At 41.2% G+C, this 26,630-nt stretch overlaps 1 protein-coding gene across 6 annotated transcripts; it reads left to right on the top strand.

Annotated features, from left to right (window-relative positions):
- Positions 1–773: 773 nt before the first annotated feature.
- On the top strand, positions 774–25,692 carry sec31a (SEC31 homolog A, COPII coat complex component). Of its 6 annotated transcripts, none has more exons than XM_023960762.1 (28): positions 775–978; positions 1,931–2,010; positions 2,173–2,296; positions 2,659–2,857; positions 2,946–3,041; positions 3,114–3,254; positions 3,323–3,465; positions 5,214–5,313; positions 5,391–5,552; positions 6,725–6,877; positions 6,970–7,191; positions 7,273–7,347; positions 7,432–7,473; positions 10,189–10,437; positions 10,533–10,629; positions 13,138–13,316; positions 13,392–13,518; positions 13,590–13,735; positions 14,589–14,762; positions 15,496–15,669; positions 15,845–15,955; positions 16,187–16,289; positions 17,348–17,701; positions 19,287–19,342; positions 23,157–23,384; positions 23,458–23,577; positions 23,652–23,723; positions 24,609–25,692. In XM_023960762.1, the coding sequence occupies exons 2-28, from the start codon at positions 1,932–1,934 to the stop codon at positions 24,786–24,788; spliced, it is 3,906 nt and encodes a 1,301-aa protein (XP_023816530.1). In that variant the 5' UTR covers positions 775–978; position 1,931; the 3' UTR covers positions 24,789–25,692. The 6 variants fall into 6 exon arrangements, with proteins under 6 accessions (XP_023816531.1, XP_023816530.1, XP_023816529.1 ...); XM_023960761.1 differs by having other exon boundaries at positions 17,327–17,701; positions 23,160–23,384; XM_023960760.1 differs by having other exon boundaries at positions 17,327–17,701.
- Positions 25,693–26,630: the final 938 nt, after the last annotated feature.

Genomic DNA, 26,630 nt, shown 5'->3' with positions numbered 1-26,630 from the left:
ATGTTGACATTTCTAATCTTAAATGGCCTCTTGGTTTTCTGTATCATGTCTTCATAATTTATACTTAATTCATTTTTATTATTTAATACAGATTTATGAATGTAAAGGATTTTATGGAAAGATTGATAATGGCTGCACCAAATGTAACTGTTTAAACTTGATTTACAAAATGTTTAATACATCTTTGTTAAAATGCTTTTTAAATAAAGTTTTTATGCATCATTTTAAGCTTTTGTTGAGCTTTATTTTGTTTATGCAACTTAAAATGTTGAAAGTGGACATTGGGTAGCTTATATTTAAACAACTATTTTGTTTTTATTGCAATAAGATTATTTCAACTTGGGATCAGTTTTTACAGTGAAGTTATTTTAGCTGAAAGGGACTTTTCATAAACGCTTTTAATGAATTCTAAAAAAAAAGTTTTTTTAAGAAATTTGCAATACTTGGCATGTTAGAGGCATTTAATACTTTAATTTCTGGGAAATCATTCATAAGAGCAGCTTTCTAAAAATCAAAACCATTATTTAATACATTTCATAGAGATCCTTTTATTTTAAATCGCTGAAATTCATGAAAAACAAAATCTATTTTCATTGAAGATCACATGTGTGACAATCCCTAGTATTGTGAACTACAGTTCTCATATATTTTTTTGTATTTCTTTTTTTATAATTATGTAAATGTGTGTATATCATCTTTTGAAGTTCTAATAAAAAAAAAAAAAAAAGTTAGCATGCTAGCAGCTAGAAACCGGAAATAGCTTTTTCTTCTTCGTGGGAGGAGGAGTTTGTTGCTTAGTGCCACGTTGATGGAGACCAGTGTGGACGTGGAAATCTGTCTGGAGCCGGTAGCCTCTTCCTCCGTCTTCTGCAGCCGTTAACGGATTGAAGCACGCACGGGAGTCGTCTTTCTGCGCTTCTTTATGCTATCGTTGATGTGAGGAGCCGCGAAGGAAAAGAAGCTAAGCTGCTTAGAGAAGTAAGTACATCCGTGTTAGCTACCTTACCTAACCTACCTGTCTCATTATCGCGCACAGGTAGCTAGGAGGCTACAGGAGACAGTTTGCCCTCAGGCTTAGAGTAATTTAACACGTGTTTCACTTTCATTGTTTCCTGTTGTCAGGGCTGTTCTGCTTTTTAAATGACTTGTCAGCTGTTAGCTTAATGCTAGCTGCTGTTTATCAAGGCTAAAGCCAGTGCAGTCGCTGATATCACACGGCGCTTATCTGTGTTGTTATGAAGAAAAGAAAAAGTTTTGTTCAAAATGCACAAACCTGCTGCACCTAAACAACAATTTATGGTTTTTCTCCAAAAGAACCAGGAAAATGTTAGTTTAAATATTTTCATTATTCACAAAAGTGAATTTAAGGAAATCGCTGCATCCACAAGGAAATTGATTTACATGAGTGACGTATGTAAACACATGATCATGTACAAAACTTTAAATCTGGCTTTAAGGATGCGTATTTGTCTTTTATCATAGATTTAGTTAATTGTATTCTTAATAACAGCTGATAGACACTGATTATTTAGTTTGGATGCCATGTTTTGTTTAGTGTGTCTAAAGGGTTTTTCTGTGCAATTTTAAATGGTTTGTTTTTAACCAAGAGACGATCTTTGAGTCAACAAAAAGAATAAAAATCTGTAAAAAAAAAAAAAACTTTAAAATTCATCATAAATGTGCTATTTTTGAGACTTGTATTGTCTATGGGACCCAGAACTGGGAGGATCTCAATATGAGCTCATCATATGTGTTGTGTAAAAAAAAAAAAAAAAAAATCAATTTACTGGTTAAAATGTGATTAAAAGTTAATGTTTTGCCGTCCCTAAAGAAAAAAGGTTTTACTCTTTTGCTAATTAGATGTTTTTGCTCCTGTTCATCTTTAGCTTTTCTACAAACCTCGCAGTAAATCATACCTGTTTTCTTCCAGGATGAAGCTCAAAGAGGTCAACCGCACAGCAATCCAGAGCTGGAGCCCGGCGCAGCACCACCCCATTTACCTTGCCACAGGTGTGGGACTGAGGAGGTTTTTGGGGGAGTCTCCTTTCTTTTAGGACTCGCATGTCTGAGATTTATCTGCTGAAATATTCTTAAAGGAGTCTTTTGTCTGTGCATGCAATAGTTTGGATTGGATTTGGTTTTCTGTGACCTGAACGACCACCTCTCCCGCAGGAACGTCCGCCCAGCAGCTGGACGCCTCTTTCAGCACCAATGCCTCCCTGGAGTTCTTCGAGTTGGACCTGGCCGATCCCACGCTGGACATGAAGTCCTGCGGCTCCTTCTCCTCCGCTCACAGGTAGAGAACTCCTCAGGAGCAGCTCCTCTGACTCTTGGAGCATCGGCACTGGATCTCCGTCCTTCTGCTGTTCTCCCTGTTCACATGTGGACAGTTTGTCAAAGTCCTGACAAATGCCTCAATAAAATAAAAACAAACGACTGACAGATTTCGTGTGGCCCGCTTTCAAGTGGTGGGGGTGTGGCCTTCCAACAAGCTCACTCCTGATTGGTGAAGGCGGATTCCATAAGTTATTCCCTCATTTGTTCATAAATGTTTGGTTTTTTTCCCCTTCAAAGCATAACAGCTGAAACTAAACATTCTTCTTTTTTCCTACTTAACTGGACCCTAAACTGCCTTGTTCGCCCCTCCTCCCCCTACAGATACTACAAGCTGGTCTGGGGCCCCTTCGGCATGGACTCCCAGAATCACCCAGCCGGCGTCCTGATCGCAGGCGGCGAGAACGGGAATGTGATCCTGTACGACCCGGCGAGGATCATGGCGGGAAAGAGCGATGTTGTCATCACGGAGAGCGATCGGCATTCGGGGCCGGTGAGGGCTCTGGACGTTAACCCGTTCCAGGTGACGACCCGATCGGTTCTGCTAACTTACATCCGGCTTAAATGAAGATCCTGACTTCATTTGTGGGGTTTTTTTTCACCTCCCTCAGGCAAACCTGGTGGCGTCAGGCGGGAACGAGTCTGAAATTTTTATCTGGGACATGAACAACTTTGGATCTCCAATGACGCCGGGACCCAAAACTCAGGTAAGAGCTTTCCCCTCAGTGAACTTGTACCACATCTGTGACGGTTCTGACTTCTCCGCGTTGGACCTCAAGCCTCTGGAGGACATCAGCTGCGTGGCGTGGAACCGGCAGGTCCAGCACATCCTGGCGTCCGCCAGCCCGAGCGGCCGGGCGTCCGTGTGGGACCTCCGAAAGAACGACCTCATCATCAAAGTCAGCGACCACAGCAACAGGGTACGTTTGGCGACCCTCCGGTTCCCCGCAGCGCTCCAGCCTGCCTCTCACCCCAGACTCTGTTACAGATGCATTGCTCCAGCCTGGCCTGGAACCCGGAGGTGGCGACGCAGCTGGTTCTGGCCTCGGAGGACGACCGGATGCCCGTCATCCAGATGTGGGATCTACGCTTCGCCACCTCTCCTCTGAAGATTTTAGAGCATCACACACGGTAAACTCTCCTGTTAGGCCACCGCAGGCGTAAGCACACCGTACGTCATCAGTACGCGCTACTTCAGTTCCGCGGAAATGGTGCGGTCTATTTTCCCAACGTCCCATAAGGTGGGCGTGCGGCTTCTAGATCAGTGTTTTTCAGCCAGTGTGCCGTGGGAGATGGTCAGGAGTGCTGTGGGAAATTGCCCTCATTAACTGATCTAAAAACATTTTCTAACTCCAGGATATCAGCTCTGTGTTCAATCACTTTTTTCTTTGTGTTTATTTGATTCTATTAAAGACATTTTGATAAGAATGACAGTACCCCGATTTAGCCGTAGCTTCAGCTGTTTTTGGAAAAGTCCCGCCCCTTTAACTGTCTCCACCAATCTTTCTTGGAGGCTTAATCACACGTCATCAGTCTGACCAATCAGAAGTGGTTCAAGTCTTCACTTCCTTGTCCCGATTTAGCTCGTAAAGTCGCTCAGTTCTAACAAAAATACCAGCTAAAGCTCGTCTTTAGCGGTGTAGCTTTCCACAGAATCCGGTATCAGACCGTGGAACAAGTGAACAAAACAATGAAGCTCAGAGACGAGAGTCTTTCTGCCATCAGCAGCTGCTTTCGCACTACATCTCCCATGATGCATTGGAACAAAGTGAAAGCGTCTCGGCGCATAATGAATCTTCGTTGTTGAACGTCTTGAAACCACAACAAACACACATCAAACAGTTTTTAAATCCTTTAACTTAACCTATGTTACATCTTTTACAAAAAACAGCTGCAGCTTCCATTTTTTTCTGCCACAATCATCACAAAAATGCATGTGAGATTGTGGAGGGGCTGTACATCAATACAGACTGTGAATATCTCTCTTTTTTTTTTAAATTTTTGGATGCTGGTGTGCCGCGGGATTTTTGTCAAGGTTAAAGTGTGCCGTGGCTCAAAAAAGGTTGATAAACTCTGTTATAGAGAACTGCGAGACTCACTTGTGCTCGCCTAAAGCCCGGTTTATGCTTCACAGCAATCGTATCCACAATCATGCCTATCTATCTAGTTCACACTAAAGTTGGCTGGTTTTGCTGGCGACTGTCTGCGAGAATCGTAGTGAACTTCCGAGTGGCGTTTACACTTTTCAAGGGACGCTATCGCCTCCAGTGTTTTATAATATTTATATTTTATTTATATATATTTTTTTATTTATATTTTATCTATTTATATTCTAAATGTTAATTTATATATATATATATATATATATATATATATATATATATATATATATATTCCCATTTTATATTTTAAATATTTATGTTTTTTAGTTTATTTTAATTAAGTTTTTATTTATATAGTTTTTTTAACCTATTTTAGATTTTAGATATTTATTTATTTAGAAATAATTTTTTTTTAGATTTTTAGTAAATTTTTTAACCTTTTATTTTTTAAATATTTATTTAGAAATTTATTTGATTTAAATCTTCATTTATATATTTATTTTTTACTTATTTATATTTTAAATTTTTATTTAGTTTTTTTTATTTATATAGTTTTTATTATCTATTTTCAATTTTCATTTATTTACTCACACTTTGATTTTTTTTTTATTTTGTTCAATGCTAGAGAACTTCATACTAATTACCGGTATTGTTGTAATATTGGGCAGTAAAAATAAAAGCTAAACTGAATTCTGGGGGTCTAATAAAGTTATTCCATCTTTCTTCACCTGCTGGACTCGTGTGACGGCTCCTGTAATACCTGTTTTCCACCTGCAGGGGGATCCTGGCCATTTCCTGGAGTCTGGCTGATCCCGAGCTGCTGCTGAGCTGCGGGAAGGACAGCAGGATCCTCTGCTGGAACCCCAACACGGCGGAGGTGAGGCCCGCCCGGCGGCGCTCCGTCAACACGTATGTCCTCTGCAGACGTTTAAAGGCGTGCGCTCCGGTCCGCAGGTCCTGTACGAGCTGCCCACAAGCAGCCAGTGGTGCTTCGACATCCAGTGGTGCCCCAGAAACCCAGCGGTGCTGTCGGCCGCCGGCTGCGACGGACACATCGACATCTTTTCCATCATGGGCGGCAGCAACCAGGCCCAGAGCCAGAGACACGCCGACCAGGTGCCGGTCTTTCAGAGCCAGAGCGTTCCGTCTGCGGTTCCCACTTTTCATGATTTGCATCCTTTTGTTGGGAGGAATTTGTCAGCCGTGTTGTGGCAAAGTGTGACATTTGGTGATTTTTTTTCTTTTTTTATATTTTTGCACAACATGGGAAGAAGAAAGCTTTTGTTCAATCCTCACAAAATTTCACACACACACACCGCCGGTCCAGTCTACAAACACGACCAAAGAGCGGTTGACCTTAGACCCCAAAAAATATCTCCTTTCTACGACAGAGTTTTAGGGCCAGTTTACAAAAAAAAAATGTAATTCCGACTTAAGTCGTAAATTTATGAGAAAAAATATCGTAAATTTACGAGTCATAGATTAACGAAGAAAAAACAGCAAAGTTGTCTGTTTATCAGAGCCTAGCTTGAAGATGAAAGATGTGGAGCGTTCTGTGAGGCTTTATTTCCGGATAAGTTTAAAAAACAGAGATTCTGGACCTTTTGACGACTCAAAATCAGATTGTTGTCAGTGGAGCCGGGTGTCGGTAAAGCGGAGTTTCATCTGTAAAATAAGGAGCTCAGAGAGACGTTTAGGTGTAGAGGACCAATGCTTTATTTTCCTTTTCGTCCACATACCCAGAAGTCCATTTGTCTCCTGACGTCATGAACCTGTCATGGACAGAACACCAATGTGTAAACGGTTCCATATGCCCCCTCCTCCAGATGAAACGCCCCGTTTCAACATAAAACAACAAAGAGGAATGAAAATAGTCTGTTGTATTAGCAGAAGAACGTTGAAAATGCCAGAAAGTGCTGCTCCTCCTCAGACAGAAGCTTCACACAGACTTTGAGATCTTGGTTTCATGGAGGAAGAAAGGATTCAGGTGGACATCTGCAGAGATCCTGCAAACCATTCATCAATAAATAAAACTTTAATAAATCGTAAATCAAACAAATGAGCTTCCAAACATTTGGAACGTTATCAATAAACATTCAGCTCACCTGTTCAACTGAGTTAAGTCGGTCTGCTCTGCTGCTGCGTGGCGTTCACTTGCTGCTCCGTATGGGGAGGGCTATGGAGATGAAATAAAGAGAAAAAGCTGCCCTTTTTAGGGAAAAGGTGTTTTTTTTATTTTCTTTAGTGATTTGCTGCTTGTAGTTTATTTTTTATTGTTCCTGTTTCAGATCAGCAACTCCTTCGGGAACATGGATCCTTTTGGGACGGGCCAGACTTTACCGCCTCTGCAGCTGCCCCAAACCTCAGCCCCCCCAGCTTCCGTCATCCCCCTGAGAAAACCCCCCAAGTGGATCTGCCGCCCTGTGGGGGCTTCGTTTGCTGTAATACAAACCTGTTTGTCTTCTCGGGTGTGCAGGAGGTGCACAGCCGTTCATGTCCTCATACTTTGTGTTATCGTCTTGCGCTCTGGCAGTTCGGAGGAAAGCTGGTTTCTCTGGACAATGCGAAGCCGCAGCAGCAGCAGCCGTCGTCCCATCTAGTGCACATCAGTCAGGTCGTCACGGAAACGGCCCTGTTGGATCGCTCCGAGCAGCTTCAGGCCACTCTCAGCTCCAGGAACTTCGTAGGTTTCTGCCAGGAGAAGATCGATGCCGCCGAAAACGAGTTTGAAAAAACCCTTTGGTCTTTCCTGAAGGTACGAGCTGAACGAGAACGCTTTCAGGAGAGTTTTTTTTAAATCAGTGATACTTCAGTTGGGCCATGTTCTGTTTTCTAGGTTAATTTTGAGAGCGATGTTCGCAGCAAATACCTGGAACTTCTCGGGTACAACAGAGAGGAACTGGCCTCAAAGGTAGCAGAACATCAGCGTGTTCTCCTGCAGAAACGTCTTGTTGTTTTCAGCACTTCGTGTGACGTTTGGCTGTTTGTTTGGCAGATTTCAGCAGCTTTAGCTGAAAAGCCTGCTGACCTTCCACAGGTGAGACACCACACCATATATATATATATATATATATATATATATTTATTTATTTATTACTTTGTTTATTTATTGTTTTCAAAAATTTAAACAATTAGAACACGAAAACCATCCAGTATTATTGAAAATATATGCGAAGGCATTTTCTTTGAATAGTCCATATAAACAGAAATGGGAATACAAAGAGATTTAGACTCAATTTGGGGACAAAACAGTGAAATATTAATCAAATCCATTCATGTTACATGATCACTGGTCACACAATTTTTGATGAACTCTTTATAAATGTACTTTATTTTTTATTTTATTTTTTTCCTTCTCAATTAAAATTATGTGGTAATTTGATAATTTCTTCCCATAATTTGGGATAATCAAGAGTCCCAGAATGGAGCTCTGTGGAACTCCACTTTAGATGCAGAACCAGAAAGGTCGTTTTTTTTAAAGAAATATACAAAGACCAGTCAAAAAATGAATTTATCTAATATATCGTATTATATCACTTATTATTAGCCTCAAAATATCATTTGATTAATTATCAACACGTTTGCTGGGAATTATATAAGTTTAATGGCAGAGATCCTTTTTAACAGTTACAGTTAATAGATTTTATAATCTTCACTTGCTTTTGGCCCGTAATGTTAATTAAAGTGGTTAACGTTCTATTTAAATGTTAAACAGATAAAGAGCCTTTTTTGTGTGACTGCAGATGGAAAGTATTAATAAATTTAAATGGTTGTTAATGTCCCACCCTCCGGTCTTTTCATGATGATGATGCCGTTTTTACTCAACTCAACTCAACTTTATTTATAAAGCACTTTAAACAGAACAAGGTTCACCAAAGTGCTGAACAATACAAAAATTAATAAAAGCACATAAAAATATAAAGCATAAAACACATAAAATAGGTCCGGATCCCAACTCAGTTAAAAGCCAAAGTGAAAAAATATGTTTTAAGAGCAGATTTAAAAATACTGAGTGAGTTTATCTGTCTGAGGTACAGGGGCAATTCGTTCCAGATTTTTGGTCCGAAGACTGAGAAGGCTCGGTCACCTTTTTAGCCAAAATTTAAAACATGGTGTCGTCTTCTAGGACATAGTTTCTGCAGAGCGGCAGGAGTTCATTAGAAATTCACCTCTTGAATTGTGGGCGGGACTTTTGGCGTGGAAGTAAGCCTCCGCTGATATCCCATCATCCCTTTGTTTACACTTTCTCCTGCTAGCTTACAGCCCCTCACAACCCCAGGCTAACATTAGCAAAACATTGTAAATACTGAAATGCTATTTTAATCCTAAATTTGTTTGTATACGTCCTCCATCATGAGAAAAATGCTACAAGGACACGTTAAAAACACGATTTCCTTTGGAGTGGGTCTTTAAAAATTGGATTATGGCAACTATAAAAAAACAGTATGACACTGTAGGGGTGGTATTATTTAAGTTTGCCTGTTCCCACTCTCTGTAGAGCAATTAAAAAACTTTATTTTTAATGGTTTTAGTGCAAATATTTCTAATTGATGATTAGAACCAATTATAATGACACAAACACGGCATCATTTTCTTTTCTAATCAATTCATGAATAATAGATCTGATGTATCTGTATTGTTTGAAATAAATCTATCAAAGTTAAACATTTATTTTCTTGTGAGATTAACATATATACAAGTAACTAAAGACGTGAACAGCTTTTCTGCTTTAGAGAATCTGTGTTTTCTTCCCTTTTGTTCTTCTGGAGTTTGCAGTTTTGTCAGCAGGAAGTGTTGCAAAAGACACACAAAAAAACACGCATGCCGTGTTTCCGTTTAGTTCCCCCTCGATCAAAACTCTTTTTTCGTTTTTTTGTTGTTTGCTTCTTTAGTTTATTCTCATTCACGCCGTTCCTCTGAAGCAGAGCTGACAGTGTAGTTTATGTTAAAGATCGGGTCACAAAGTCCAGAGAAATGCAGGGAACTGATCGTTAAGCGTCCTTTAATGGTGAAAAAAAAATTAACGTTTCAGAAATGCATCGGATATTTCTGTTTCAGGAAAATCTAAAAGACAGAATTTTAAATATGTGGTTATAGTTATAAATGATGGAGTAATGTAAAGAAAAAATGTTTATAAATTACAATCTCAAATTAAACACAGAAAATCCAAAGTCATTTCTTTTTATTCTTTAAATAAATCTGCATTGATTACACTCTATTATATTTGACATTAAATGTAGACAAACTGGGGATTCATGTAAAAATTCACACTTAATCTCTAAAATGTTTAAAGACCAGTCAGAACAGATCCAACCCTTTATTTGCTCATTTCAAACTAAAATCTTAACTGTACAGCAAAAAATAATAAAATAAACAAATGTTTTGACCAAATATGGTAGCAAAACATTTGAAAAAACAACAAAAATGTAAAAATAAAATAAACTTATATCCAGAAATATTGATACAGCAGTTAAATAAGTATATTTTTTAAATTGGGGAAGAAATTTTGCTTAAAGTCTTTTATTTAAATCACTGAAATCCAGAATCTGGCAAACAAATCTAAAAAAAATTGTTTTTTTGTTGATCAATCTTTGTTTTTTAAAGGTTTTGAAACATTGATCTATTTTTGTAATCTATTTATTCCTTTTTTGGTTGTCATGGCAACGGAGCATAGTTTTTATGTTACTGTCGTGGAGGATAGAGGGGCTCGGTGAGAGTCTGGTTCTGACCCGTGTTCTGTCGCGCTCCGCAGCCGGACCCGTCTGTTCCCGCCCCCCTGCAGCCGCCCGCAGACCTTCCTCCAGCAGACGCTCCAGAAGCTGCTTTTGACTGGATCGCAGCCGCAAACTCGCAGCCAGCCGTCACTCTGAGTCCAACCCCAGAGTCAGAGGAGCCTGAGGAACCAGCCGAAGACGGCCAGGAGGCAAATCTGGACCAGGTTCTCCAGGAGGACGAGGAGGCAGAGGAGAAAGAGGAGGAGGAGGAGATTCCCCTCAACGAGGTACCAGTGAAGGACATCCTGGCTGTAGATGTCAGAATGAAACCATGTTTGTGTGGCTGTTTGTCGGCATGTGGGACATTTTTCCTGTGTTTTAGGACGTGGCGGCTCCAGCTGAGGAGATCAGTCCTGCTGAGACGCCTGCTGCGGTTCCAGCTCCGACGCCAGCAGGAGTCGCCCTGAGCATCAGTCAAGGTAGAAGCTCCGCCTTCCTGGTCCGTCTTGAGCATGAAGGCTGATTTCCACTGGTCCATCTGCGGTCCGTCTCCGTTGGGTTGATACCAAAAATGATCGACCTTGGTCGCCTTTCTATGGAGTCCTATACTGTTCATAATTAAATAAATAAATATTTGATTCAATAAATAAATATGGCCTCGTGCAAATACACAATCAACCAATAAATCTCTCATAAATATATAGAAAGATCATGAAATTGTGAAAAACCAGCACACTGATTTTAAATTAGCCATTGTATTATTCAATATATTTCATTTTGCTTTAAAAACATGTTCATTATTTTAAAACAGCATTTTAAAAATATTCATTTTTAATCATGTTGAATTTTACTATAATTCTGTCTTTTTTCAGAAACTCATATTTCAAAATCGAATATTTTCCAAAGTAGCTTTGTTTTATTTCATGTTGCTGTTTTTCACAATGGCGTATTTATTTCATGAAGAGCTTTTTCAGCAGAATGGGTCTTTCTGTCAATCAGTGAAAGTGGGCGGGATCTAAACGCTCATTGGCTGATCCACGGAAATCGACTCATATTCCTCGATACCCGCTCAGCGGTGTTCCAGTCAGAGAGATGACATATTTCAGCGATATCCGCGAGGCTTTGCTGACATTAGAGATCAAATAGAGACAAACTATCTGTCTGCTGCAGAAGACGCAAACATCCACAACTCTGTTTTTGTAGTTTGAGGGTTTGTGTGGACCAAACCACAAAGGAGCTTCGGTCGTCAACATCTTTCACACTCCTCATTCTTACGCCATTCACTCACAGCTCACATCGTGACATATGTCGGCTCGCAGGAGGATCGACAGAGTGAGACCAGGCAGCTGCGCAAAGCGGGACAAGCCTGCTCGGGCCTCCTGAACCTTATGATATTTTTCTATTTTCATTGAGACAATGATTATAATCAGGTCTTCTGGTTTTATTTTTCCCTCTCAAGGAAAATGTTGAACCTTTCCTGGGATGACGTTTCTGACATCTTAACACTCTCCATGTACATTGTGCATCCATGCATTGTTACTGAGATAAGCACAAGCAACCGCTCCATGTGGCTATCAGGCTAAAAACATTAGCTTGTTGCCCCTCCCACACGCGGCATGGTGCGTTCATGGAAACTCCAGTTCATAGAAGCTTAGTGGAACTCCAACAACCACTCAGCCTAACTTAGACCACTACTATACGTTCATGAGAAGATGAAAATTGCCAAACCGACCACAAAATCACCTGAATTATGCACACTCGCCCAAAGCCACTTTTATCCGCAAATTTAGAACCAAAACTGCCCAATTTCTTGTAACACTGTGGATGTGTTGAGGTGCATACTCCCCCTAGTGTTGAGGGGTGTGCATTGCGCCGTCACGTTTGCTGAAGCATCTTCGATCGATAAAGTCAGGGGAGTCAGGGTGCTGCTGCTCATGTCTGGGTAAAGGAATAGCCAATCACAAAAGTGTCTCCGCCTTGTCTAGTTTGATTGACAGAAAGACCCATTCTCCTGAAAAAGCTCTTCATGAAATAAATACGCCATTGTGAAAAACAGCAACATTAAATAAAAACAAAGCTACTTTGGAAAATATTGATTTTGAAATCCGAGGTTCTGAAAAAAGTAATAAAAAGTAATAAAAAGTTAATCTGTGTTGAAGTCATGAAAATCCACTGCAACCATTTTTCTCCCCTCATTTCTGCCTCAAAGTGAGCTTCAGGCGGTGTTCTAACATAACCTTTATGCAAATTTTAAATAGCGGACAGATAAATTTAGATTGTTTTTGTTTGTAATTCCTCTGTTCATTTGACAAAGTTTGAGTTTTAAGGATTTATTTTTTTCCAGCAGATGAAACCTCAAATTGAATTGGAGAGATTAAATTAAGATGATCAGATTTCCTCTGTTTTTTTGAATTTGCAAAAGTTGAAACACCTTAAAAATACCTAAATTTTCTTATTACAAATTGTAAAAAACATAATGCACACTTCTCTGAAAAACATAAGTATTTTTATATTTAGTCATAGTTTAAAAAACTCCTTCTGGACTGATTTTCGGGGACTTTAGACGGCTTGTTGAAGGAATCTGGTGCTTCATTCTTGTGCAAGCGGGAGACGGAGGAGATTATCTGGACCGGCTGGGTCAGATTGGATTTTGAAGGCAGAGATTATGTCGTTTTTACTCTGATTATTAATCCAAAAGGGGTCAGCGTGATCTATGGGGTGCCTCAGGGTCACATGCTCGGACATCTGCATTTTCCCCTGTGTAAAAGAGTCGCACCAGTTTTTTTTTAGATTTCTACAATTTTTCTGTTTTTATTTCTTTCCGTTCCAGTTTTTTTAGCGGGTTTCCTGCTAGTTTGTTGAGTTACTGTGAATTTTTGAGATGAAACTTTAAAAAAAACAACTGAGAAATAGGAAAACCCATAAATTGTTAAAATGTTTCGGTTTTTCATTAAAAAAAAAAAAAGTCAACCAAACTCTCCTTTCAGATGTGGACGGGCTGATCACTCAGGCTCTGCTGACGGGAGACTTCGAGGCCGCCGTGGAGCTCTGTCTCCATGACAACCGGATGGCGGACAGCATCATCTTGGCCATCGCCGGAGGCGCCGAGCTGCTGGAAACAACCCAGAGAAAGTATTTTACGAAAACACGCAGCAGGATAACGAAGGTCAGAGCTGGAAGACGACGCCCTGAGCTGTGACGGGAGTTTGTGCTTTTGCTGACGGAGGCGTCTGTCCCGCAGCTCATCAGCGCCGTCGTCACCAAGGACTGGCACGACATTCTGAGGACGTGCGACCTCCAGAACTGGAAGGAGGCGCTGGCCGCCGTCATGACCTACGCTCGGCCCGAGGAGTTTTCGTCTCTCTGCGGTGAGTTCGTCTGAAGGCTTCTCCCGCCCCGCCCCGCCCTCTGCCTTCAACGCTCGGTGTCTTCTCCTCAGACCTCCTCGGCGGCCGACTGGAGGCTGCGGAGGACGCTCAGCTGAAATCTCAGGCCTGTCTGTGCTACATCTGCGCCGGAAATGTGGAGAAGCTGGTTTCCTGCGGGACCCGAGCGCAGGCTGGACACAGTCCTCTGTCTCTGCAGGTTTGTGTACGTCTGATGGGCGGAGTCTTCCTCACAGCTTCATCCTCCTCATCTTCAGACTTTGTCTTCCACGGTCGTTTCACTTAAACCATCAAACACTTTGTCTTCCTCATCATTATGACATCTGTGTGTGTTTGAGACACATGAATGAACATTTCAGGGTTGATGGACAAACATCAGCTCTAATGAGGCTTTGATTGTTGGTCTGGACTCTTTAGGAATTTGTCTTTGGAAGTTTGAGAATCCTGCATTCCTTATTGTATTTTACAATACCCGGAAGAAACATGTTGATCGTCTCAGATTCCCTGCTGGATCAGACGTCTGGCCTTAATTAAAGCAACATACTCTTATTTTGAAAAAATATTTAAAATAGTAAAATATAATAATAATGATTTGATTTTGATTTGAATTTGAAATGGTTTATTTCAAGCAATTAAGTAGAAATAATACACAACAAAACATCAGTTATACATTCATACAGTAACTTATCAAACTTAGGATAATTAGACATATTAATAAATATTGCTTGAAAGGGAGTGGAAGGAAGCGACCATATATAATCCCACCCCGTTATACTATAACCATTTTATTACATGATTTATCAATATCCGGTTCCCGGTTTTTATCAGACAGAATTAAAAGTCATAAGATATCGATAAAGCGTAACCCGGAACCGGAATTAATTTTTAATTAATTTTTTTAATAATTTTAAAAAAATCCCACCAGTACAATCAAAATAAATTGAATTAATTGTTAATAAGACAGATAAAATCAAATGAAAGCATGTTTGATCCTAAAGCAACATGAGAAACAGTTGGCGTTTCTCCTCCTGACTGGCCTTGTGTTGCCTCAGGATCTGGTGGAGAAGGTGGTGGTGCTGCGTCAGGCGGTGGAGCAGACCCAGCGTTCTGGCCCCGCCGCCATCGGCGTCCTGCTGGCGGAGAAGATGAGCCTCTATGCGAACCTCCTGGCCGCTCAGGGCAGCCTGGCCACGGCCATCACCTACCTGCCTGACGACACCAACCAGGTACGGGTGGTGTTCCTGCCCTCTTGACCTTTTCCTTTTTATTTTTTTTTATTTTGGTATAACATTGAGTCTCTCCTTTGTTTTCTATGGAAGCATATTGAATTCAAGACAAAAAGTATCTGGTTGTTGTTGTTTTTTTAAATACTTTTTGTGAGTTTTTTACCCAATAAATTTTGCTTGTTCCCAAAACATTATTTATTTTATTTTTTCAAAATACTATTTTTGTAGAGAATTCTTTTTTCGTGTATTTAAAAAATACAGTCGTTTTTTTTATATTTTTGGTTTTTCAAAATAAATTTGGTTTTGAGAAAATGTATGGTTTTCTCAAAACAATTTTATTTTTGTTTTTTAAATAAATGATTTAGTTCTTTTCAAATAATTTTTTGGATACTTTTGCCATTTTTTTTGTGCGTTTTCTTAAAATTAAAAAAACACTCAAAACACTTTTTTTTTTAATAAAAATTTAACAAAATTTAAAAAACACGCAGTGAAATCGTTATTTTTTGTTTTTGTGAAACATTTTATGCCAATCTTTGAAAAAAATTACCTTAAACTTTGAATCATTTAGTTCATAGTGTTCCAGACAAAAATCAAGTTTTACTGATCCATATGTCAGATTTTTATGCCATATTTAGTAAATATACAGAGAATAATTCACTTTTATGACATTAAACTGTTAGAACTGTGAGATCTAAGCCAGACCAGGTCTGAAAACTAAATTCTTCTGTTACAGGTTTCTGTTCAGCAGCTTCGGAACCGCCTCAGCCGGGCTCTGGGGCATCAGGTGGCTGCTCCTCCCACACACCCCCAGGGGGTGCCGTCCCATCACCCCCAGCCCGGCTCCGCTCCGTTTGTTCCCGCCCAGCAGCCCGCCGCCCCTCCGGCCCAACAACACTACCGCCAACCCGTACGTCCCTCAGCTGTTTGGTTCCAGTTTCTTCTTCTGGTTTCCGGCCAAACAGGAAGTAGAGATCAAACTTCAGGAGTTGAAGCTGCAGCCTGTCCTAACTCTTCTTCTTCATTGTGCCGTTGTCGGTGTGTCTCTCCCCTCTCATCTCCATCGCCATCTCTGTGTGCCTCAGGTGAGGGCTGCCTCCACCGTCACCTCCTGGAGTAACCAAACCCCCACAGCCCTCCCCAATGTCCCTCCTCTTCCTCATCCTCATCCAGTAGGCAGCGCCTCCAACCCGCAGGTACACCAGCCGCTCACACAAACCAGCCGCACACCTCATTGCAATTAAAGCACGGCTGTGACAATCGACCTGCCTGTGGCTCCGCCCTCACCTGCGGCTACATATCACCCCCCTGTGATGTGTTCACTGCCTCCCCATCTTTGCTTGGATTGCCTGCAGTTGCCTGACGCATGAGGATTCAACGTCACCCAAGCAGAGGAAAATCATTTGAATTTGTTTGTGTTCTTGTAGGCGGAGCCTCCGGCCCCTGGGTACAGGATGCTGACTCCCGCCTCCGCAGCGCCTCCTCCCGCCTCTTCCGCTCCTGCCTACGCATTCTCGCATCAATACCAGCGTAAGTCGAACTCTGAACCTCATCAGACACGTTTCCACGATTTAATTTATTTTTTAAACGTTAGCCAGAAGGTCAGCAAACGACTATTGATGTTTATTTCAGGCTATAAGACCGGTCACTCAGTCCAGTTCTCATATACAGTCAATTGAAACCAATCGAGTTTCATCTGTCAGACTGAGATTTTTGGGTCTTTGAAGACAAATGTGGTTTAAAATGTCAACTTTTCCAAGAAACTCCTGTCTTTGTTGGTTTGCAGAAGCAATCCTATTAAGATTTCTAAATTTTCCACAATTTTGTTTCTTTTTGCTTAAAAAAATCTCTCGTCATTTTGGATCAATTCTTAACTTCGCAAAGTTTTTACAGACCAACTCCAATAAAAAAAAAGTGTTTTTGGTGTTTGTAACGTTTTCTTGCGGCATTCTCATGATGGAGGACGGACATTTGTAAAGAAAATTACGCTCAGTGTTTCTTTATGTAAATCGTTGTGAATCAGGAGCAGACGAAGAAAAAAACGCCGTTTGAAAGAGATTCTATTTGTTCTATTTATTCTATTTCTATTTTCTATTACATAGAAAACACCACAACTCCTGCCTCTGCAGAAACGATGTGCTTTTTTTGGATTTTTGACTGAAAACGGCATAATCCTAATCACAAGACCACATTTTGAAAATAGATTGAAAGGCGATCGGAGGGGAGCTTTAAGAAGTTTTGTTGTCCAATAGAAATTTGTGAGGAATCTCCAGCTTTTCTTCCACAGTCACATTTCAAAATGCTACAGCTAGCAGCAGCAGCAGCTCCCCCTCTCAACTGTTTTACCCACATATTTTACTTTTATTATTGAATTGAATAATTTTTTTCTTTCTTTACTGATGGTGTTTTTAAGAAAAAGAAACTGTTTTTTGTACTTTTAAGCAATAGGGTTGATCAGGTTTTTAGACATCTTCTGTTTTTGGAAGCGTTTCCGCTGCGTGGCACTAACCGCCGTCTGAACGCTCGCCGCGCCGCCGTCTCACTGCATGACTCTTCTTCACTAACAGAGCCTCATGTGCGACTCCCAGCTTTCCCTCAGGTCAACCGGTACCCGTCCCAAGCCGGCGGCCAGCCCGCCTATCCTCCTCAGTACTCATCAGCTGCTCCTCCTCAAACTCCTCCCACCGACCCCTCGTCCCCTCCTCCCCACCCCCCTGGCTTCCTGCCTCAGTACACTCAGCCCGTCCCGCCTCAGCCGGCGCCTCTTCGTTATCCCGGACAGCCTCCTTCCTCGCACCCAGACTTCTTTCCTTCCTCCTCCTCTGCTTCTTCTTCTTCTTCTTCTTCTTTTTCTGCTCTTCCGTCCTTTGGAGAGTCTTTCCAGCATGGGGGGCCAGGATCTCCCGTGTCGTACCTGCCGCCCCCGCTGACCGGAGTATCAGGTACTGAGCTCGAGCCCCCACTGATCCCCAGGTCTGCATGTCCTCCTGATTCCTGCTGATCCATCCGGTCGCTCTGGGAGGCTTCGTCCACAAAGGAAAACGTTCTTTTTTGACAGAAAAGGAAACTTTTTATTGCATTTTTCATCAGTTACATTCTTTAAAATGAAACACAGTTTTCATTACGATAAAACTTCTAAAATTATGTTTTTAAAAACCTCAAATGACATTAAGAAAAGCATTAATGCAAAAAGGGCAAAAGTTAAATAAGTTAATTCATTACAAAAGTAAAACTTTATCGCATCAAAGTTTGACAAGATAAACTGCGTTTTGGCGCCACCTCTGAAAAAATCAAGATTCTTTTGAAAGAATTATAAATAAATTGTGCCTTTTGTACCAAAACAATTTGTTTTCATGGTAGCGCTAAACGCAGACAAGAGTCAAACATTGAAGCTTGTTTGTCTGGAATTAAAACTTCTTTTGTGGACGAAGTTTTTCATTGTTGATGGAATAAAAAGCATTTTTTATCTGTATAAATGATCAGAGTTTATTCTAACATTGCATGTTTTATTATTTACTCAGGTTTTTTTAATAATCTGTTACAATTATTTTAAATTTGATCACAGTTTTGTTGTTTGCTCTGAAATCATTAAATTGATTAAATGACAATTAAAACGATGTCTTTAAATGTATTTTTACATTTTGGATGGTAAAGTAAATATAATTTTGGGTAAATAGGAGATCAAACAGGTAAAGTCAAGATTTACAACCTTTACTTTGTTTTTATTCAAATGATTTTTCTTTATTTTCTTTATTTCTTTATTTATTTTTTGCATGTTTATACAAAAAATCAAATAGAATAATGTACAAACTAATAACTTTTTTAAATGTTTTTTTTAAATTCCTAAAACATTAGATCAGGTTTGAAAAATAGGAGAAAAACTTTATTTATAATCATTAAAATCCTCAATGGTTCACTAAACTCAGCAAAAATCTACAAAAAGCATTTTAATGAAGCTTTTTAGAATATATTACATTAAACGAAATCAAAATATTTTAATCCAAAATGTATTATGATTAGAAAACTGATATAAAAAATATATTCCTCTAGTGTTCCACCTAACAAGTGATGAGAGCAAAACTATCAGGTGAAAATTGTCCTTTTAGATTTACTAAACCGGTATTATCGTGCAAACACAACTCTAGATGTTTTTGAAAAATTTTGGCTTCCAAGTATACGAATTGTTAGAGAATATGACAAATTTGAGAGAAGCTGGAATGTTTTTAATTAATCATCCTATTAAGATAAATGAACAAAAGAACGATGTCAAGTGATGAGGAAAGAACATAGATGAATAATGTAAATGGAACTGATAAGAAAGAGAACAGACGATTTACAGGAGTACGGTGAATAAGTGAGATTCTATATGCCGGTCATGTGACCTGATCATACTTGATCACAAGATTTTTCTAATTATTTTTTTAATACATGGTTTCAATTCTTGCAGAAATTTTACATTTTTTTTCCTAAATTGGGTTGAAAACATGTTTCTCTATGTAAGTGTTTCAGAATTTATTTTCTCTGCAGGACCTCAGAATGGCTGGAACGACCCCCCATCCCTGACCCATGCATCAAAGAAGAAGGTAAAGATCCACCCCCCCCCCCCCACCTAAGGACTTGTGGTAGTTGAAGTAAAAGGTTTTTTTATTAAAAAAAAAATACCAGAACCTTTGTTTTGTTTTCTAGATTTTTATTTTTACAAACTTTTTTTTTGACAGTTTGAATGTTTTTCAGAAAGTTTGTGCGAAAAGAATAGAATAGGTCTTTAATAATCCCTAAGGAAATTTAAAATGACTTTACTGACCTTTAAACGTGGAATTTCATAGCAACGTTTGTAATAAAAAGTGAGAGCTAAGTATTTGGCGTAAAAGATAAAAAACAACAACAAACGTAGTGATCATGTGTCTGAATTATGTTAAAATCCAGGCCACTGGATACGTTTTTAGGAGTTGGGGAGGAGTGAGGGAATTCAGATACAGCCAAATAAACTGGCTAATGCTAGCCCACGAGGATCATGGGAAATGTCTAACACCAGCTGCCTGGAAAGCAGTTTAGCCTGTAAACATCTACAACAAGGGTTGGTTTGAAATGAAAGTTCTAATTATTTCAATAAAGAATGTATTTGCAGTTAAGATGAATATTTTCTAACTCTTAAATCAGTTTGTTTTTCTATTTTCACACTAAATCCAGAACAATTGGTTCTTTTTGAACCCTTCAAGTTGTTTTCTTTTGGGTGAAGGATGGTTCTGCGTGTGACTGTTACTAAACAGATTCAAACGTGGTTCCGTCGCTGTTCACTCTAAGGTTTCTCCCTCTTTCATTTATGGAACTGCTGTCAAACGTCATGCTTTAAAGTTGGATGTTCTGGTTTACTTGTAATACTTTAGGTAGACCTCTTTGCTGAGTTCTAGCATTTTTCACAAACAATAGGTGAAGAAGTCTTTTTACTCGTTTGCAGATATCTGCAAAAAAAGAAAATCGCCTTTAGCATCATAAGTCAAAAAATAACTAAAAACTTGGAATTGTGAGAAGAATCTGTTCTCCTTGAGTTCCTTTTTCTTCCAGTTATTTTGCTTTTCTTTTAGTTGCATTTTAACAATGTGATAGTTGTTTTACTAGAGCACCCATAAGTACTTTTTCCACCTCTGGGGATTTTGGCTGGAAATTCAGTTTCATGGGCCTTAATTAGCTTTTGAAATTTGAAATGTAGAACCCTATAAGAACCCTATTGGAACTCAGTAGGAACCCCATAGGAAACCTGTATGAACCTATGGGAACCCTTTTGGACGCCTATGAGGACTAGATAGGAACCCTATTGGAACTCAGTAGGAGCCCTATAAGAACCTTGTCGGAACCCTGTAAAACTCCTATAGGAAGCCTAACGGAATCCTGTAAATATCCTATGGGAACCCTTTAGGAATCCTATAGGAACCCTGTAATAACATAATAGGAACCCTGTAAGAACCCTAAAGAAACTATATAGAAACTCTTTAAGATCTATATAAAATCTGTTTATAAACCCTTTAAGAACTATTTAAGAACCTTGGATGAACCTATGGGAACCTTTTTGGAAGCCTATAGGAAGCCTTTAGAAAACAATATAGGAGCCCTATGGAAACCCTGTAAAACTCCTATGGGAACCCTGTAGGCACCCTGTAAAACTCCTATGGGAACCCTGTAAAACTCCTATGGGAACCCTGTAGGCACCCTGTAAAACTCCTTTGGGAACCCCGTAGGCACCCTGTAAAACTCCTTTGGGAACCCCGTAGGCACCCTGTAGAACTCCTTTGGGAACCCCGTAGGCACCCTGTAGAACTCCTTTGGGAACCCTGTAAAACTCCTATGGGAACCCTGTAGGCACCCTGTAGAACTCCTTTGGGAACCCTGTAAAACTCCTATGGGAACCCTGTAGGCACCCTGTAAAACTCCTTTGGGAACCCTGTAAGAGCCCTGTAAAGCTCCTATGGGAACCCTGTAGGCACCCTGTAAAACTCCTATGGGAACCCTGTAAAACTCCTTTGGGAACCCCGTAGGCACCCTGTAGAACTCCTTTGGGAACCCCGTAGGCACCCTGTAGAACTCCTTTGGGAACCCTGTAAGAGCCCTGTAAAACTCGTATGGGAACCCTGTAGGCACCCTGTAAAACTCCTCTGGGAACCCTGTAAAACTCCTTTGGGAACCCCGTAGGCAGCCTGTAGAACTCCTTTGGGAACCCCGTAGGCACCCTGTAGAACTCCTTTGGGAACCCCGTAGGCACCCTGTAGAACTCCTTTGGGAACCCTGTAAAACTCCTATGGGAACCCCGTAGGCACCCTGTAGAACTCCTTTGGGAACCCTGTAAAACTCCTATGGGAACCCTGTAAAACTCCTTTGGGAACCCCGTAGGCACCCTGTAGAACTCCTTTGGGAACCCTGTAAAACTCCTATGGGAACCCTGTAAAACTCCTTTGGGAACCCCGTAGGCACCCTGTAGAACTCCTTTGGGAACCCTGTAAAACTCCTATGGGAACCCTGTAAAACTCCTTTGGGAACCCCGTAGGCACCCTGTAGAACTCCTTTGGGAACCCCGTAGGCACCCTGTAGAACTCCTTTGGGAACCCCGTAGGCACCCTGTAGAACTCCTTTGGGAACCCTGTAAAACTCCTATGGGAACCCTGTAGGCACCCTGTAGAACTCCTTTGGGAACCCTGTAAAACTCCTATGGGAACCCTGTAAAACTCCTTTGGGAACCCCGTAGGCACCCTGTAAAACTCCTTTGGGAACCCTGTAAGAGCCCTGTAAAACTCCTATGGGAACCCTGTAGGCACCCTGTAAAACTCCTATGGGAACCCTGTAGGCACCCTGTAAAACTCCTTTGGGAACCCTGTAAGAGCCCTGTAAAACTCCTATGGGAACCCCGTAGGCACCCTGTAAAACTCCTTTGGGAACCCCGTAGGCACCCTGTAGAACTCCTTTGGGAACCCTGTAAAACTCCTTTGGGAACCCTGTAGGCACCCTGTAAAACTCCTTTGGGAACCCTGTAGGCACCCTGTAAAACTCCTTTGGGAACCCCGTAGGCACCCTGTAGAACTCCTTTGGGAACCCCGTAGGCACCCTGTAGAACTCCTTTGGGAACCCTGTAAAACTCCTATGGGAACCCTGTAGGCACCCTGTAGAACTCCTTTGGGAACCCTGTAAAACTCCTATGGGAACCCTGTAAAACTCCTTTGGGAACCCCGTAGGCACCCTGTAGAACTCCTTTGGGAACCCCGTAGGCACCCTGTAGAACTCCTTTGGGAACCCGTAGCACCCTGTAAAACTCCTATGGGAACCCTGTAGGCACCCTGTAGAACTCCTTTGGGAACCCTGTAAAACTCCTATGGGAACCCTGTAAAACTCCTTTGGGAACCCCGTAGGCACCCTGTAAAACTCATTTGGGAACCCTGTAAGAGCCCTGTAAAACTCCTATGGGAACCCTGTAGGCACCCTGTAAAACTCCTATGGGAACCCTGTAGGCACCCTGTAAAACTCCTTTGGGAACCATGTAAGAGCCCTGTAAAACTCCTATGGGAACCCCGTAGGCACCCTGTAAAACTCCTTTGGGAACCCCGTAGGCACCCTGTAGAACTCCTTTGGGAACCCTGTAAAACTCCTTTGGGAACCCTGTAGGCACCCTGTAAAACTCCTTTGGGAACCCCGTAGGCACCCTGTAAAACTCCTTTGGGAACCCCGTAGGCACCCTGTAAAACTCCTTTGGGAACCCTGTAAAACTCCTATGGGAACCCTGTAAAACTCCTTTGGGAACCCCGTAGGCACCCTGTAAAACTCCTTTGGGAACCCTGTAGGAGCCCTGTAAAACTCCTATGGGAACCCTGTTAGATCCCTGGTTTTGAAAGCACTCTTTTTGTTGTTGTGCAGCAGCTTCCAGAAAACTACACCCCCCCTGCCCCCATCACCGCCCCCATCATGGCCCCGCTCGGCACTGACCCGATGGCTCAGCAGATTCCCCCGGCGGCCCCACAAGGTCCCCAGGTCCCTTTTTCAGGCATGCACCAACAGCAGCTGACCCCCCCCTCTGTGAACCCTGCAATGCCCAACACTAGCATGGAGGGAGCACCAGGAGCCCCCACAGGAGACATGATTCAGGTATTTCGAGTCCCGGTTTCTGCAGCAGGCGTCCGTCGTGATGAAAGTCTGACTCCTTGTGTTGGTCCCTCAGCCGCTGCAGTCCATCCCTGCAGAGAAGATCCTGAAGAAGCCCATCCCAGAGGAGCACCTCATCCTGAAGACCACCTTTGAGAGTCTGATCCAGAAGTGTCTGGCCGTCGCTGCCGACCCTGTGAGTCTGCAGGACCAAGTGGTTCGCTAGCGATCGCATGAACTCTTTGTAACCCGGTTCTTGTCTCATCACAGCAAACCAAGAGGAAGCTGGACGAGGCCAGCAAACGCTTGGAGGCACTTTACGACAAACTGAGGGAGCAGACGGTGAGGCGCCTCAGAAAACTCATCACGTTACTAAGTGGAGTGTCATCTCGACTTGAAGATACAGATGAATGTCATCTACATATAATGCTACGATCACACCGGGCTGAGAAATACGTTTGAGCGACCACTTCCAATGAAAAGTCTTTTCAAACGCACGCAGGCTTCCATGTAGAAAACTCAAGTGTCGCTGCATCAGTTCCCGGGCTCCACGTACAAAACGCGCAGCCACGGAACGTGCGTTAAAAGTTAAAATACTTGAACTTTTAGGTATGGGCAGTTGCCCGGGGCGCCAATTCAAAGGGGGTGCCGGCTCAGAGCTTGGGGAAAAGAAATTTGCGCCTCTGTGGTTTCCTATTATATCTTGTACTGTTTGGACTTGTACTGTAGCAAATCGGCGCCCTCTGCAGCTGTGCTCAGCAAATAGGAGCTCGCAGAATGTCTTGCCCATGCAGTAATTCAGTGTAGAACCGCCACTGCTCTAAGTCTTTCGTGTATCGAAATAGAGCTGTGAAAAAAAAAAAAGCCTGGAGAGAGAGATTCACCAGATTTGCTCTGTTTCAACACTTTGGACCAAAACTCTTCCAACTGTAGGTACATGCGCTAGCATCAAATAGCGCAGTGTAAACGCCGTATGCCGCCAAAAAAAAACGCCCACTCAGCGAGTTCCACACATGCTCAGTGTGTACGTAGCTTAAGAAGAACCGTCTGTATTTTTAAGGATGGGCTTCCACATTTAAGCCCTGAGGTTCTCCTGTGCAGAGACTAGAGCTTTCCTCTTAACACCCGTCCAATTCTTAAGAGTCTTTCCAAGAAATGTATTTATTGATTGATTTATTAAGTATTAGAATCTTGTCCACTAACCTCAGCTGCTGTTCTGCTGCTCAGCTCTCTCCCCCCATCATAACCGGACTTCACAACATCACCAGGAGCATCGAGGCTCGGTCCTACACGGAGAGCCTCAACATCCACACCCACATCGTCAGCCACAGCAACTTCAGCGAGACGTCGGCGTTCATGCCCGTCCTGAAAGTGGTCCTGACGCAAGCCAACAAGCTGGGCGTGTGACGAGGCGGAGAGCGGTCGGAGGTCGACCCCCGCCGGTCAGAAGTCGGTGGTCTTCCGCTTGTTCATCACAGAGCTGCTTTCTTATTGCAGAGGACGAAGGATTCTGAGGCAAACGGCAAAAACGTTCTCTTCCTTTTCGTGCCATTTAGGTTTTTTTATGACGCAACTGAAACACAAGCCATGGTCAGTCCGGCCCGCTGGGGAAAGGAAAGGCGGAGCCAAACAAAGGGCTGTAGAAACTACGCTTTACCACTAGAAAAACTGCACGTTTGGTTTTAGAAATGAAAAGAGGAAAAGCAACAAAGATCAAGGTGGCAATTGTTTTTTTTATAATTTATGATGCATGCTTTTGGCGAACAATTTATGCAACACTTAGATTAAACATGAACTTAATGACGGCTTTTCACGTTTGGGCATTACCACAAGCATCGTATACGATTATGAACGTATAGATTGGCTGTTTTGTCTCGCTAGCTCAGATTTAAGCTAATAGCGGATGGCTTGAATTAAGCAAATGGATCGTTTGAAAAGAGAAAAAGGGATTTAAAGTTCTGCTCTTGAAGACGGACGTGCGCCACTGCTGTTGCCTTGGTTACCACTCTGGACCAACGCATCCGCGGTGCCGAGCCACATCCTCATGTTTTACCCCGTCTCTTTTTTGTTGTTTTTATCCGTGTAATCACATGAAAATGGGCTGTTCTGGAATCCTAAGGTGTTCACGCCCTAACGAGTCGCTGAAGGTGATTATCTAGTGATTTACTGAACCTCAGAGGGAACCTGATTTTCATTCCAGCTGTTCTGACAGCACGAGCGGTCAGCCTCACGTCGCTGTTCGTAAAAGAAAATAAGTCTTTGTTTTAGATCGAAAACGGGCAGTATTTTCAATAAATAGTATTTATTTACAGTGTTGTGGTTTTATTGCATTTTTTTCACACAACAAAAGCTTTTTCATGAGAACAAATTAAACTAAATTAAATCATGGTATAAAACAATAGGTAAAAAGAAGCATTTTAACTCTGTAAAGCCCCACCACATTGGAAAAATAAAACAAATCAATTTTTTTCTAATTAAAATGTATTTTTAAAACCCTTAAAATTCACAAAATGAGAAGATATAGATGGTATCAATTATGACACGGTGGGTGCTTTTCGCTCAAAATGTTAATTTAAAATGGATGTTAAAATTTGGACATGAGTGTTTGGGGGAAAAAACACACATCAAGAATTGATTATCAACACATTTGTATTTAGAGCTAAAAATTGAGATCTACAACTAAATCTATATTAAAAGCAACATTAAATATAGAAGAGAATTGTCTTGGAATGTTTTAAAGATTATGGCAAAAAGAAGCACATCTGCAGGTTTAATTCCCTTGAATGGATATTAAAAAAGGTTTAAGGGCAAAAATAATGTGTCTACACTAAAATGCGGTCCTTTATGAAGGTTAAAAAAATCAACTTCTGAACTGATTTAAACCCAAAATCTCTTTTTTGTGTATATTTTTTTACCCTACTATCTTTGTAGTTTTTAACAACTTTGAGCTCATTTTGATGTTTCTAAACCTTGTTATTCTTCTGTCAGTTGAAGTTTATATTCCAGTTGTCTATGGACACAACACACAACAACTAAAAACATAGACTTAAACTTTCTCTTAAACATGTTTTAATGCGGTTTCAAACATTTATTTTACATATTGGTTGCTAAATTTGATTTCATTAAAACATTTTGGACGTCCTGGTTCTGTTGTGTTCTGTTACATCTTTTATTTCCTTTGTTCATTTGTTGCTCTTTACAATCATTTTACACCAAATTGTTGTTTTTTTAAATAAAATTTTAAAACAA

Source organism: Oryzias latipes, chromosome 12 (assembly GCF_002234675.1).
Source record: "Oryzias latipes chromosome 12, ASM223467v1".
NCBI lineage: Eukaryota > Metazoa > Chordata > Actinopteri > Beloniformes > Adrianichthyidae > Oryzias > Oryzias latipes.
This window is presented reverse-complemented; position numbering and strand designations above follow the sequence as displayed.

What these genes read in the sequence shown, in the direction of transcription:
- sec31a (XM_023960760.1), top strand. Translation starts at nt 1,932, where the DNA reads ATGAAGCTCAAAGAGGTCAACCGCACAGCAATCCAGAGCTGGAGCCCG. An exon ending in CACGCAGCAGGATAACGAAG is followed by an intron (nt 13,317 to 13,391) that starts GTCAGAGCTGGA and finishes TCTGTCCCGCAG; the next exon opens with CTCATCAGCGCCGTCGTCAC. An exon ending in TGCCTGACGACACCAACCAG is followed by an intron (nt 14,763 to 15,495) that starts GTACGGGTGGTG and finishes CTTCTGTTACAG; the next exon opens with GTTTCTGTTCAGCAGCTTCG.